General features: G+C 45.7%; 6 protein-coding genes across 6 annotated transcripts; 1 reads left to right on the forward strand and 5 right to left on the reverse strand.

The window, feature by feature from the left end:
• Positions 1-211: 211 nt before the first annotated feature.
• C8R40DRAFT_1044956 (gamma-glutamyltranspeptidase) lies at positions 212-2640 on the reverse strand (the record flags this gene model as incomplete). The annotated part of the gene is made up of 12 exons (XM_046224257.1): positions 212-264; positions 317-373; positions 435-719; positions 780-837; positions 899-1015; positions 1064-1126; positions 1193-1292; positions 1349-1454; positions 1507-1666; positions 1714-1866; positions 1921-2227; positions 2285-2640. The coding sequence occupies 12 exons, from the start codon at positions 2638-2640 to the stop codon at positions 212-214; spliced, it is 1815 nt and encodes a 604-aa protein (XP_046086445.1).
• A 509-nt stretch (positions 2641-3149) lies between these two features.
• C8R40DRAFT_1069382 (uncharacterized protein) lies at positions 3150-5252 on the forward strand (the record flags this gene model as incomplete). The annotated part of the gene is made up of 5 exons (XM_046226102.1): positions 3150-3168; positions 3213-3487; positions 3546-3754; positions 3797-5027; positions 5094-5252. 5 exons carry the CDS (start codon positions 3150-3152, stop codon positions 5250-5252), a joined length of 1893 nt encoding a protein of 630 aa, XP_046086446.1.
• A 661-nt stretch (positions 5253-5913) lies between these two features.
• Positions 5914-6983, reverse strand: C8R40DRAFT_1170446 (uncharacterized protein; the record flags this gene model as incomplete). Its single annotated transcript, XM_046231537.1, has 2 exons — positions 5914-6693; positions 6744-6983. 2 exons carry the CDS (start codon positions 6981-6983, stop codon positions 5914-5916), a joined length of 1020 nt encoding a protein of 339 aa, XP_046086447.1.
• A 1433-nt stretch (positions 6984-8416) lies between these two features.
• On the reverse strand, positions 8417-10139 carry C8R40DRAFT_1045109 (major facilitator superfamily domain-containing protein; the record flags this gene model as incomplete). Its single annotated transcript, XM_046224274.1, has 8 exons — positions 8417-8497; positions 8559-8717; positions 8769-8910; positions 8971-9301; positions 9359-9501; positions 9556-9727; positions 9773-9888; positions 9949-10139. 8 exons carry the CDS (start codon positions 10137-10139, stop codon positions 8417-8419), a joined length of 1335 nt encoding a protein of 444 aa, XP_046086448.1.
• A 301-nt stretch (positions 10140-10440) lies between these two features.
• On the reverse strand, positions 10441-12270 carry C8R40DRAFT_201041 (uncharacterized protein). Its single transcript, XM_046234320.1, has 7 exons — positions 12186-12270; positions 11737-12127; positions 11644-11688; positions 11520-11585; positions 11413-11457; positions 11291-11350; positions 10441-11239 (listed from the first exon to the last, which is right to left on the reverse strand). Exons 2-7 carry the CDS (start codon positions 12089-12091, stop codon positions 10743-10745), a joined length of 1068 nt encoding a protein of 355 aa, XP_046086449.1. The 5' UTR covers positions 12092-12127; positions 12186-12270; the 3' UTR covers positions 10441-10742.
• A 1128-nt stretch (positions 12271-13398) lies between these two features.
• On the reverse strand, positions 13399-14198 carry C8R40DRAFT_1069386 (uncharacterized protein; the record flags this gene model as incomplete). Its single annotated transcript, XM_046226103.1, has 2 exons — positions 13399-13794; positions 13851-14198. The coding sequence occupies 2 exons, from the start codon at positions 14196-14198 to the stop codon at positions 13399-13401; spliced, it is 744 nt and encodes a 247-aa protein (XP_046086450.1).
• Between the last annotated feature and the right edge of the window lie 714 nt (positions 14199-14912).

A 14912-nucleotide genomic window follows, 5' to 3' on the forward strand; every position in this document is an offset into this window, starting at 1 on the left:
TCAGCAATATCTACTCCAGGTTTTTGTCCTGTATTGGAGAGAGTACGATGAGTAACAATTTTCAGAAAATACAGTATTCTCCTGGTTGTCTTTCACTAAATGACTTTGTTCAAATATATCAAGCTATGGCATTCATCAGGAGTGGCGTCCCGCGGCCGGAAGGTCGTCTGACCCAATTTACAACGCACGTAGTTAATGTTACACCCGTTGGCTAGTATCCAGCTGCAATTCCGTTCTTTCTTGCATCGCTTACAGCTGCATTGGCTTCATCAGTACATATTCAAGGCAGCGAAAAAAGGCGCACCAAAGATTGTACCGTTCTTGTGCTGGACTACGATATTGATGACTGATGAAATCCGATTTATGTCAAATACTGATTAATCAAAAGAAATCATCACACTTGAAAACATACTTGTAGTCAAAAATCAACTCACCAGTCACATTGTGTCCTCTGACTCGTAGAGCGTCCAATAAATCCTCAGGGTAGATGTTATCGGCCACCGTGACGGCAGGATAGATTTGATCATGCAGACGTCCATGCTCAACTGCCTCAAGGAGATTCATGCCTTGTAAAAGGTGAAGAAAAACTTGAAGAATTGCCGTAAAAATGAGCGAGCCGCCAGCACCACCTACAGAAAGATAAAAGGATCCGTCTGCATTCTCTACTATGACAGGGACGGTCGAAGATAATGGGCGTTTTCTTGGCTCTGGATAGTTGTCTGTATTAAGTTGACAGGTAAACAATCGACCATTAGTCTAATTGGAGATTTGCGACGCACAAGGTGAAGGCCATAATCCAAAGGCATTGGGCGTGCCAGGAACGCTGAAGTCATCCATCTACGTAAGTAGTGAAATGAGGTTTGGATTTTCGTAAACGCTGAATGATTGTTGTCCATACCTCGTTATTCAGAATGATGCCCGTCTCAGGATCGAGCACCTGGGACGCAAAGACTGTGTTGACCGTATCAGTCAGTGCCACTGCCATTCCATCCTTGTCGACAACGGAAATATGACTCTGATAGAAGATGAGTTGAATATCAACGCCAAAAATCACAAGCTTTACCGTCCCATGGTCTTCAGGCATGTCAAATAACGGATTATAATATTGTGCCGCGTGTGTGCGATCCTAAATCAAAGTTTGTTAAGTCGCTCTTCGATTGAGCGAAGAAAACTTGAACGAAGGGAAGCTTACATCCGTTAGGTTTTCTCGTATAAAATCAGCATATGCTTTCGTATGAATTTGATGAATAGTCCCAGTGTCATTACGGAAAGCTGGGTCACTTAAATGTGTCCTAGATGCACCAAGACGGATAAGTACTTGTATAAGGCCAAGTAGAGAGATATTGACCGGGCTGCAAATCCAAATTTCATTGATTCAACCAATCGATGAACATTGAGGCCAGTGGTCTGGTTGAAATCGTACGCCTCAAGAATATTGAGCATGTGCAACAAAACTAAGGAAGCTGAACATCAGTACTTGACCACTAAATGGAGGTCAGGACAGACCTGGTCCGGCTGTAGGAGCGCCAGAAACGTAGATTTTCTTGTCTACATAACGGCCCTCTAAAGCTGGGTAGACATTTACTGTATAATTTTCGAAATCTTCCTTGAATATGATGCCGCCTGTGGCTTGAATTTTGCGAACCAAGGAGTCCGCAATAGGGCCCTATACCATGATTAAACTCCCGCATCAAATTGACAGAGTTGGATCACCTTGTAGAAGCTTTCGGGGCCTTCAGAAGCAATGATAGATAATGTTCGAGATAAGTTAGGTCGGCGAATTAGTTCGCCTTCTTTAAGTAAAGCACCATGAGGAGCGAATGTAGAATTCCAATCTGGATTATTGAGCATTAAATCCGGATAAAACTGTCCTACGAGCATAAGTAATGTCGATGAATTATGAGAATGAACGTCTCTTACTGTAATGCGCCTTGCTAGTTCCACGTCTACTTCCCATCCAAGAGCAAGCTCCGCTGAAGGTTCAATGACTTGCTTCCAAGAAAGTTTTCCCCATCTCCGATGGGCCTCTGCTAGTCCACGGACTGCTCCGGGTACAGCTACTGCCAGTCCCCCAAACTGGGATGAGTTCCCACCAGCGGGAAACATTGTTTCATTGGCAAGCGAAGGTGCAGTCTCTCTGAAATCGACAACGAACACCTCCGACGAGGTATTGGAACTAGAGGGAGGAATCCGAACCGCCAGAAAACCACCACCACCAAGACCAGCCCTGAATGTATTATTAATGCCTCTTATCATTTCACGAAAACAAAGCACACGAGCTTACGAAAACATGTTAACGACTCCAATGCACATACAGGACGCGACCGCAGCATCAATCGCGTTGCCTCCTTCCTTCATGATCCGCACTCCCATCTCTGAGCATCTAACATTCTCGGAAGCAACAGCTCCATTCTGCGCTTCGATTAGAAATGAAGGATTACGAAGTCGAGGTTGAGAGTGAATCTCGAGCGTTCTGGTGATGAAATAAGGGTTCCAACGGGAAGAGAGCAGACCAATGCAGCTGGCAAAAGCAAAAACAAAAGCGAATAATCTTCGATTGATGGGTTTTGAGCTTGAGATATGACTGGTAGTTAACGCGGGTACCGGTAAGGGGAAATCGGAAATAGCCTTGGGTGTCATTTTACGGGTAGAAACCTCCAGTTGGCTGGACAGGGAGCTGAAAGTGGTACCAGAAGGCGTGCGGTATGGTGATTGGGGATTTCCAATGCCATGTATTTATCGCTACTGCTGACGATTGTGCTGACTCACGCATGATAACACGATTATATTGCGGCTTTGAAGAATTTTCCGAGTTTGGTGGAAATTTCGCGTACTCATCGACCGATGAATAAGATCTTCACCGGAAGTCGGTATGAAGCAAGGAACAGCCAAGGGATTGTCAGTGAAGGAGGTGAATAGAGATGGATAATGTTATTGAGTGAATTTACATATGCGATAAAGTTTGTGACATCGAAGACTCATCACGTCACCGCGACGGCGAGGACTGCTTTATACTCTACAACTCTTCATCCATGCCAGCCAAGAGCCGAATCTTTTCAGAATTGCTTGCAGAAGAGGCTGAAAATGGGCAAGTTCATGCCTGTTCATGCTCTATTACTCTGCCGATATTCTGACCCCCCGTATTCAGCATGGGCTTTCAACAGCAAGGTCAGTTCATTTTGTTCCACTTTTCTAAATATACTGACTCAAAGCTCTCGAAGCAGCAGTGGTCAGAGCGAAGCGGCGTAAAACTGGTCTCAACTCAAAGTTCGACCAAATGGTGGAAACAATGAATGCAACTTATCGATCTCCCAAGAAACGGCAACGAACACGATCTTCTTCAGTCAGTAGTTACGGAGTGCCACAAACACCCGTCGATGTATATGAAGGGCTTCAAGTTGGTGCATTAGGACAGGATTTCTCCGTAATAAAGATGAGAAATGACTCACGCATGGACTTGGAAACAGAGGACGAAGATGCATCTCAGGTGCGAATGGGTGGCACAAATAGTCTTGCTAATTGAAATTCACAATCATATCTTACAGGTCTCTCAAAATACCCGATGCATTGCGCCCCTACCTGGATGGCTCTCAGAAACATTCACTACACTGACGAAGAAACACCCACTCCGACTGCTTTTGCCAAGCTCTATGCGCGACTCAAATGCAGATAGCGCGTCACAGGATGCTTCTGCCCCTGGGGAACCGGACGACTTGTTTGCATTTAGACCGCCGCCAACACCTGCTGGGTCATCGTATGTTCTTCAGTCACCTATCGCATTTCGTGCCCCTCGCAGCTCAACTGAAATTTCCATTCCTGCTCACTTTGCTTCATCTACGTCTCAATTTGGACTGTTCTCAACTCCAGGACCTGCTTCGTCTATTGTTCAGCCCAGCCCACCAAACTCGTTTGTGCCATCTGCTGCGTATTCGCAAGATCAACCGTACAACCCAGCAAGGGTTATTCTGCCCCCAGCACAACACCATGATAATGAATATCTACTGCCAGACAACCGCGAATATGTCTCTGCTGCTTCAAATGAATTTTCAATGGAACCAATGAATCCTCCTGCTTCCTCTTTTGCTCCTGCTTCTTCCTTCCTTGTTCCTTCTCAACAATTTCCATACAGCGATCCCGCGGTCGGGAACGATGTTGAACAACATTTCGACGCTAATATACCTATTCATGCCTCCACGCCCACTTCAATGCTGCCCATAATTAACATAGGCCCTTGCTCCCCAAACGACCGTTCCAATTATCACGAGAACAATCTTGATGCTGCTTCTGATGATGACATAGACCTCCATTCTGAACTAACCAATGCCTTTACCGATCCCGGGTCCGCATATATCTCTTCTCGTCCCCTCTACTTTGACGCCCCCACCGATGATCCTTCTTCCGACCCTCCAGATCCTGCCTACGAAATAGATTACGCTACCCTCAACTTCCAATGGAAGCCATTCGATCGCAAGATCACCGGGTCCCTTGAATACAAACACCCCATCAGGCCTATAACGCATTACATACTAGAACAAGAACCGAGTGTAACTGAAGATCTTGGTAGCCTGCCTCCGTCCAGCGACCAAATCTCTGGTGATGACTCCAACTTTTCGAATTCTGTTCTGCACAGCGGTAAAACGGGCTCTGATCGTGAGCTTCCGCTGGCTACATCCAGTGATCCTCCGATGGTCGACGACCATTCGCTCGATACGACGCATAACGCGACTGCTCGTGTAAAGGAAAGAACAATTTCAATCGAGTCTCAACCTGCTGTAGATCTGCCTTCTCCTACTCCGTTCCGATTCACTCCTCCTTCACAGACTCCCTCTTTTTCACAGACCATTGTCCCCACTAATGAATCTTCGCCGCGCCGTCTAGCATCATCTCGTATCACCAAAAATACACTGCTGGCTGATGGGCGGCAGCCACCAGCAGCCGCTTCACCCGTATTTTCTGACCCTTTCTTCTCCCCTCCAAACTTTGGAGATGAGGCCAAAACCAAGGTGGAAGACCTTCATGTTTTGAAGGTGGGTCGTCCATTTTCAGTGAAACCACCCATTATTCAATAAGAGTACCGCTAATTTTCCCGTAAGAATGACCTGCTGAATACGCTGGACAAGATCGCTCCTGATCCTCTGACCCGAAATGAGGATACACGCGGCGTGGAGGCCAAATCCCCGACGGGATCAGAAGACGATATTGGATCTTGGAGCGAGGAGCAGGAGCAGGAGCTTTCACAGCTGGGTCTGTAATTTCGTCGGTACCAGTTGACAAGGAGAGTCAGATGGTGTGCGAACTCATAGGAATGAATAGATGAAGGTCGAAGACCGATTAGAAAATGAACATTTACCACACTCTGTACAGGTGAGAAAGTCCAAAAAATTAGAAAGATTCCGGTGCTGCCGCGATCTGAGCAATGCCACTTTGAAATATATGACAGGGAAATGGAATGCGTCTGTTCTCAAGACTGAGTCGTTATGTTTATCTACCGCGAGTAACTTGTAAGAGTCATTCTTCGGTATAGTCCAAGTACAGTACAATGATTTTTGTTTACAGTCTATTTCATGAATTTGGGCAAGTAGATACGTTACTACCTGTAGGCGGGACAGATATTGTTCTGAATTCCATTATCCATCAACCTGGGTCATACAATCTATGGATTGTAATGCCTACAGGGAAGTTGCAGAAGAGTTTGCGGAAATGACAGCAAAGGGCAGCAATTGATATTGATGAAGGTGTAACCAAGCATACACATTTTGGTTGGCGGAAAACGAGTGAAAGACACCGACAAGTCGGCTGAACCAGTGGTGGACAGTTAAACGTAAACCAGAGGCAAGAAGAGGTTATGATGATTTACGCTATGACCTCCAAGGTGACAAAGCAGATAGCGAGCCTCGAGGCAACAAAGTCCGCCTACATCATTCCGAACGAACCACCGCTGTTGTTGCCGTTCATTTCGATATTGTGCATGCCGTTGTTGTTGTTCCAGCGCTGCTCGAAATACTGTGCAGGCTGGTCTCCGAGGCTAGTCTTGCGATTGCTATGTACGTGTTCTCGCTCAGGCGGGGGACCATAGTAAGCCTGGTCCTGCACAGTCCATTTATTCTGCATACCCTGGCCCATCTCGCCAAATGCAGGATAAGGCTCGGCAACGCCACTGCCCATTGCGTCAAAGGTTGCAGCTGGATTTTCCACTGCCATGCCATTAGGAGACGCGATCACCGGTACAGGTCCACGACCTCCCATTGGCCGCTGTATGGGATACACTGCGTTCATGTTATACGAATCGTGCTCAGGACCAGATGCGGGTGGGCGAGTAGAGGGTGGACTGTCGAAAGGATGCTCAAAGTTATCGTCCGGGGAAACAACCGGTGTATATAGGTCATCATCACCATCATCACCGTCCTCGTTGTCTATACCGTCGATAGGCAATATCTCGAGTTCTCCGCTGAGGACTATGCTGAATCCATCACTCCGGGTAGGTTCCTGGACTCGGCGGATAGATGCCCTGTCGCGCCAGTCATTGAGTTCACGGCGCAAAGCATCGGTCTCAAACTTGAGCAGTCGTAGCTCACGCGAAGCCAGAAGACGGTGTCGACGGGAAGCATGGAAGTAGGCGATTGAAGAGTTGACAATGGCAGACTTTGATGGTCGGCGGATTTGAGATAGATTAGGAAGAATAGCGGCAAGATCCTGATTGTGTCGTTGAACAATATATCAAAGTGAGATGTAGGACTTCCTACCAAGAATCTTCCGTTCAGAGTCTCTCTGCGCTGGCGCTCAACGGCATTGTGGGTCGCTCGGCGTTCAGCAGTGTTAATACGACGATTCTGTTTGCGCTTTTTGCCGCCAGCGATATTATCGGGAGACGGATCGGCGTTAGCAGGGTCAGCGATAGAGGAGCCTGTTTGAGATGAGGAAAGCGGTGTCTGCGGCTGAGGGGAAGAATCGTCTGTTGAAGAGGAGGAATCGACGTTTGGCATGATGAGAGAAACGACCGGAAGGTTCTATAGTCGAGTAAATTCGCGAGCAGTGCTCAAGCGTTATGAAGCCGGAGAGGGTCGCGAGATTTTACTAATGAGAAGAAGACTGATCAACACTAAGAAAGACGAGACGAAACAGAAAATGTACTTGCGCCAGGCGGTATCCTAGTTCACGGCGAGGGATGAGTAGTCGGTAGTATGAGAAGAAGAGGGAAAAATTCGGTCCTATTTAGCACTGTGGGTCTGATTATATCTTCTTCATTGCACATCAGGTAAAGAACCATTTCAGAATCAGCAACCATCATCCCAAAAGACGAGAATGCCATCGCCGGTCCAGGGTCTTAAGACACGTGTTTCTTAATGGTCCGACATTCCGGCGTCCTGTTGAGTGCTCTTGTCCCAAAAAGTCGAGTCTTGAGACTCGAGTACATGTACAGTAACTGCATCATAAATGTACCACGAGCCCAAAAGCAAGATTTTGGGGGGTGTTTCGAGGCCATCCGTAAATCTTCCGATTCGAACGAAGCAGAAACAGATATTCGAATCATCTTCGAATCAAAGAAATTAATATTCACTGTTCAGAAGAGGGACCCCCCAAAATCCGAGGAATCATGGGACCAATTTTGGCAAAATTTGAACGTTTGAACTCTCACCTTGTTTTAATTCGGTTATTTTTTGAAGTTTTTAACCTTGGTACGGACAAGTCGCGCAAAGAGGGATTTTCAACTTGACACACTCCCAGGTCTTTGTTGCTCCAGGTAGATGATCTTCTACTTCCAACGGGTGAAACGGAATTGACATTTGACAGTGACTATTTCTGCGTTACGGCCATTTTTGTAGAAAATGCAGCCAAATTTTATATGCAGTATTTTCCCAAAATGGAATACAACACCTTTCAAACACTTGATGAAGAGACCTGCAAAAACATTCAAAACACAAGGTTGACTGAGCAACCTGACTCCCACATTTTGGAACAAAAGTACTTCAAAATACATTTTGTGCTCCCTAAGCTTAGTCTCAAGCTTAGTCTCCAACAATTAGTATTACAAAAAACATCAATTTTTCATCCATGATTGCACGATTGCACAGGACAATAAACATTTATTTTCTCAGAACTGTATCATACACATGCATTGATTTAGCAAAAACATTTTGCACTTAGTGTTCAAAGGACTCCAGACTGCTTAAAGTCTAAGATCACTGTACACCTTGATGCAGTTGTCCGAAAAGAAAGGAAATACTGTCGAGGAGTCCAGAGTCAAAGAATTTTCAAACCTATGTACATCATATTTCCTGGTGATTGCAATTTTGAACGTTACTCGGGATTTGCGGGTCCTGTGCCTACAGTCTTGCCGCACAGTACACATATCATCAACAGTACAGGTCCGTTCAGAAGTACTCACTCCGAATTATACGCCTCACTATGTGTTTTCCTAAGCTACCGCAAAGAGATTCCTATTCCGTATAAGGCGTGAAACAAGAAGCAAGGCCGTCCCCACCAACGACATGATACCCTGGCGAGGGTGAAGTTGAACGTTGAACAGCGAGGAAAGGTAAAACGGAGTCAATACTCACCGAAAATAGGATCAACCTGTCAAAATTATCCTTTGTCTGCTCTTTGATAAACAAGCCAGATATTGGTGTCCCAGCGAGCGTAGCGGAGGCCATGAAAGCAAAGGTTCCTCCAATTCTTGCCCCAACGCGCTCAATCGGTGATATTTCGGTAACACAGGACTTAAAGCAAGATATAGCGATGGAAAAGTGGTGTGAACAAAGCAAACTTACAGGCGTTATGGAGAAAAAGGGTCCAGAAAAAATCCCGTATAAGGCTGCAAATGCAATCAGGTTTGCCTGCGCAAACGAGGTGTACCATAGCGCCAAAATCAATATTGAAGATATCAAGCTTGAAATGTATAAAATGTTGAACCTAGACAAAGGCAATTAAGGATCCGGACCGGAAGAATAATGCATAATAATGCATGCATACCTTCCTACTTTTCCTGCGATCAAGCCAGGACTGACCCTTCCAAATATCGACGTTGCGCAGAGGGTTGATAGATAATACCCGTTGACATTGGAGCCTGAATTCGCGATTTCTGCACTCAATCCGACATAAAAGAACGGATTGAAAACCGCAAAGACCGTAAACCAGCATCCCAGTACAAGGAACAAGTAGCATGGATCTTTGAAGGCGGTAATGTCAAAAAATGCTGACACGGATTTCGGAAAGGGCTTCGAGGGTCTACGCTGCTTGATGGTCACCGTGCCAACAGCGAAACAGGCAAGGGTTATAAAGGCCAAAATTCGAATTGTCCAGCCTAAGACATGTTAACACTTAGTTTCAGAAACGGCATTACTTATGTAAACCCACGTACCGAAGCCTATTCGTGGAATCAACCTCGATATCATGATAGGAATCACGATACCACCTACACTTGAGCCGGATGCAAGACATCCCATGGCATAAGGGATCTTTGATTTGAACCAGTGGGCCATGAGACCCATTGAAGGAAAGAAGCTACGTCGGAGATATCAGCAAGTAGAAGGTGGTATATCGCGATAGAAAGCACACCTGAAAGTCGCTCCAAGACTAAAGAGCACTGACTGCGATAGAAACTGCTGGTATATGTGCTCGGGTTTTGTTATGCTGAGCATAAACAGCGAGAAGACCACGATTACACCACTAGTGGGGACAAGATATCGTGGACCGATGGAATCAAATAGAGCACCTGCAGTTCCTGCAACTGCTAGATGTGAGATCAAGAGATGTTGAAGATAACGACACTCACAAAGATATAAAATGAATACCTGCACGGCACCAATCATGGAAATAAGTGTCGCAGAGTAATTCGTCAGGTATTGTTCATTGTAATAGTCAGAGAAGGCGCCAAAGGCGTTGACAAATCTGATGGACCATGCCATTCGTATTAGAGTGATGATCTGCAAATCGAGAAACAAAACTTACCCAAATGTTCCAAATGACACCAACGTCGTTCCAAAAACAGTACCCCAAGCATCCCAGCCTCCATCAGGGGGGGCATATAAATCTCTGGAGCTATCTTTGACATCCTTTTCAAGCTCGATTTCTTCGATTTTGGTTGCCTGAACATGATCTTCGATATCCGTAGGAATGGTTCCTGAAGAATTTCGTGTCATAGGATTGATGAAGTTCAGAGGTACAAATGCGAGATCAATGCAACTGTTAGCCTCTAGATGATAGACCGTCGAATGCTGTGATTACGGGGAATAGCGGGGGATAGGAAAACGCGGACTAGATTTATATGCAATCCAAGGATGGTCCCTACTTGCTTAAACGTCAGTGGGTAGTGGGTGGGCTGACACTGTGACAAGAGCAGATAAGGATCGAGCGCTGAGCGCTGAGTACTGAGTACTGAGCACTGAACGTATGTCGAGTTTTGAATAGCGATAAACAGGGAGAGAACTAGTGAGTTCGGATAAAAGTTCCGATTGACAAACCCACTGGAACACCGACGGAGTATACATTTGTTAACATTCACCCTGAAACTTTGAAGTCTCCTGCAGTGTTCACAGCTGTCCACACCAGGTCCACACAGTGGCCTCACAGTCATGTTTATATCTGTTTACATCTGTTTATATCTTGCTCGTCGAGCGCATCTGTAGATGCCAGGTTGCGATGGTCAAAGCTGTTTTTAGCCATCCTTATTGGGAACGTTCGATGGCATCGGACGGAAGGAATATAAAAACTAATCATAACCAGATGATCATAACCAGACAGAACTAATACCACGATGACCCCATGTGCAGTGTCCAGTTCTCGCCGGACTGCGAAAGTCCACGAAAGAACCTTCGCCCTCCTAGTAAATCCACGCGTCGCATACCCCGCTGAGCAGCAGCTAAGCCAAAAGTTCGCACATCCCCATCCGTTAGAGGGCGTTGAAGCATCTTGTGTATAGCTTCAAGAACGTCCAAGCAGCGAATGCCGTCTTTACGCATCACGTTGATTGGCCAATGATTAAACTCTTCCATGTCCAAGAATATACACATTTCGGTCAGCGTGCAGTGTGTGGATGCAGGCAGTCTGATGGTTTGATAGGGTATACTATCCATTCGGTATGCCCCTTCTAAAACCACAACATTGTTATCTTTCCTTGGATCAAAGGCGACATCAAAGCAGATCTTCGCTCTTCTCTGCTTGCGAGGTGACGTCGTGTTTGGTTCCATCAGAGGCCAGGTCAGTGCGATTGCTTCAGGTTTCATTGGGACCTTGATATGCACTGAGTCCGTCGTTAATCTAGCTAGCAGTGTAGTCAATCGGAAAATCTTACTGGGATAATGTTTTCGGTGATTGTCCCCAGACTTCAATATTTTCTCATTCAACTTCGCTACTGCATATATGAAAAAGCTGGTTAATAGATCAAGAATTGTCGCAACTTATTACTGTTATCACCTGAAGAAGCTCCTTTGATTAATTGTGGTTCATGCATATGTTGGTCTATGACATTGAAAAACGATGAAATTTCGGGATAGGCGGTGAATAAAGAAAAAAATCCTTACGTTGAGGTTTTGAGCTTGAGCCTTCTGAACTTTTGCTCTCAGAACGGCGATGATTGGAACGATGTTCTATGATCCGGAGAATCAAAATGAAATAGTGAACGGTGAAATTTGTCCACAGACTTACCCTCGGGGGTTGATTGAGTGGCCCCTGATTCTGTATTAACATGATCTAAAGACCTTCAACATATACGGCGTTGTATATGGCAGGTAAATATACCTTTAGCAGAAGGTGCTGGAGTTGATGGTCTTAACGACACTCCTTGTTGTGACTTCTTCAAAATACCCTTCAAAGGTACTGAACTCCGAATTTTTTGTGCATCAGCACTGGCACTAGAAGAATATCTTTTGGAATGGGGTGATGAACTTGTCGAAGGTTCACCATGATGTGTAAGAAGGCCTGTCGAGATCATCCGAGAGCCGCTTGCTGGACTGTTTGCAGGTAGAGACACATTTTTCAGCGAGGGCTTTCCAGGCTCATAGACGATATTCAAATCTGGACTTTCATGGTAGTCATACAGATCTGATGCCATATCTCGCTCGAGTGATGACCAAGTATAAAGAGATGGAAACATTGTGACGTTCAAGAGAGGATGTTGTCGGATTGGGGACTTGCGGTGTATAGACATAAATATAAGTAAGCTGTATCCAATAAACGACTCACTTTGCAGTGTTACCAGTATTCAAATAGGCGAGGGTGAAGATGGAGAGTTGGAAGCCGAACTCATGTAGGACCACAAAACCTCTCCTTTATCTAGGATGGATCATGTCCAGCATTGACATCATGCTGAAGTTTCGGCTCTGCCGGAACAGTACACATCGCGATTATCAGTAATCTTGTCCTATCAGTATGTCTGGAAAATTCTAGAGCCAGCTGGGTTCCAATAGTGAGGGCGGAGTATCATCTTTATCATGCAGGAATGTGCCCACTCTTTTAATTTCGAGAGCACTCACAACCTGCGATAGGATAGAAGAGTCCGTCAGCTAAACTGGGGAAAGTACAGAACTTGAAAAACCATCGATTTTGCGCTTACATTATGACATTATCCATGGCTACTGCAGATATTCCGTCAGCCCGGGAACGAGTGGAAGCAGCCAAATAGAAATTTCCGAACCGCTGACCTCCAAAACTCGCAATCTTACTAGCAGTACTAGGCAGGTTGAGCGGATCGTGGCTCTACGCCTATCGTGGTGTTGAAATACGAACACCATGAGTTGACACTGAGGAGTGCATCTCCCACAAAGGATTATCATATGACGAATCTAAAGGAGATACCTGCAAGAAGCAACAATTCTGATCCTTGCACTCCGCGCGACTTCAATGACGAGCGTCTATTTGGAGTTCATCCGCAAACTTTGGTTTAGATCATCTCAAACGCCTCGCACTTCTCTGCTGCTTTTGCCACACAGAAAAATCAACGAAAGTCAAATGAGCCAATAAGGTTATGCCATCGATAAAGATGAACCGGATGGGAGTCTTGACTCTGCCTCAACGTGGTCATTTGTGGGTGTTTTCGGCTGAAGCGAAGGCGCTTATAGCAGCTTTGAAAAGTGGTGGTGGACACGAAGAAACGTAATGAAGGTTGAGTTTGTGTAAAAGTCCCGAATCTATCCTCATCGATCACATAGGGGACCTTCAAGCCATCTGAAAACTCGAGTTTGAAGGAACAGGTACAGTAGCAAAGACTGACTATAAGTATAGCGATGTATAAACTTGCAACCAATATAAGTATAGACTTCAAAAGAGGTCCGTCCCCATTCGATGAAACTAGGACCTATTCACGAGCAATACAAGTGCTATTAATGACACACCCATGGCATAGTAAATCAGCAAGAGCTCAAAGGGATAAACTGAATAGAGGACGTAAACTCACCAATCAGCTCAATCCAAGTCCTCGACATGATTATAAGGAGAAGCGCGAGCTCTCGACCGAGCACGGCGCATCAGAGGAGTGAGACCTGCACCAGTTTTCACGTCCTTGTCGCCAAGATTTTCATAATTGTGACTCTGAGAACCAGGACCAGCAGTAGATTGAGGGGCACCGCTAGCGCGTGAATTCGTAGGACGTTCTCTGCTGGTTTTCACCGAAAGAAAGTACGTTTTCCAATTGTTCTGAGAGTCATTATCCATCTTCTTGATCATCTGTCCCTGCTGCGTGTTCTCCAAAAACTTCGACCAGTCATACTTAGTCGACGCGAGTTCTTCCATCGCCGTTTCGATATTGAAGTCAGGACCTCGTTCGAGAATTTCGCGACGAACGGTACTGGTAGTAAGACCCTGCGGATGTAGATCAGATTCCAGCTAGGAAGAAAATTCCGGACGTTGGGGCTGACCTCGTTGGGCTCCTCTGAGTCGACATTGTCTTGAACGGTGATATCGAGATATCGACTTTCTCTCTCCAAAGCCCGCTTTACATTTCCTGCAGGGATAGGAGAACCTTGCGCCTGACTATCATTCGAAGATGATTGTCCCAACACAAAATTGACATTGGGGGAAGGAGAGTTGGAAGCATAGCTAGGCATGACATTTTGACCTGACACAAGAAGATTGGAAGGTGTTGGCGTTACACCATTGTTGGGGCCTCCAGTATTGGTAGAAGCAGGTGGTACGGGAATAGCAAGAACAGAGGAAGCCACTCCGACAGCAATAACGGCTGTAAGCACGGAGCGAGAGTGAACCATCGTAAAAGTATGTCGTTTATTGAGTCGATTCGGAATGAAGCGAGGAAAAATCAGCGATTTTGGGGTGTGAGGCTGCACGTGCGATAGTGGAAAGAGACCAGCTCTGTAGGGGGGAAGCAACGTCGGAAGTTGTGCCATTTAATATACCCTTTCCCTCCTTTCCCTCGCTTCAGAAAACCGGGCTAGTCCACAACGAGCCAGGGGTCAAACATGGCCAAGCGAATCCTGTGTGTCTTGTGAAGTCTTGTGTCAATCTGGAAGCGGGTATCGATGTTTGTTGTCCCTGTATATAAAATAGGGGAGGATTCTTAGACTCCGGTGGAGAGATATTGTCCATAGATGGTAGGCATTACGGTTGTCCGCAAGAATTGAGTGCGTGTGAGAGAACTCCGATAAAGAATCATTGCTTTGAGTCTGGCGAGCCAGAATTGATGAGAGTGAAGAAAAAATATTCTACATATGTAGCTTTGTGCGAGCATTCGGGACTTGAAGCTTGAAGACGCATCGCAATTTAACCGGACTGAGATACTTTTGCGTCGACGTCGATTAAATACGCGAAACACAATTGGTTGCACACAAGATGTCTGAGTAACCTCTGAGAAACTTCTATGTAGTAAAATTTTAAGAACTACGGATGGAAGAAAGCTACAGTACACACTTTAACTTGTCTAGACGTCTTCGAGTTCGAGCGGAATGTTGGTATAAGGACTCGAG

This window comes from Lentinula edodes, assembly GCF_021015755.1.
Source record: "Lentinula edodes strain Le(Bin) 0899 ss11 chromosome Unknown C8R40scaffold_17, whole genome shotgun sequence".
Classification (NCBI taxonomy): domain Eukaryota; kingdom Fungi; phylum Basidiomycota; class Agaricomycetes; order Agaricales; family Omphalotaceae; genus Lentinula; species Lentinula edodes.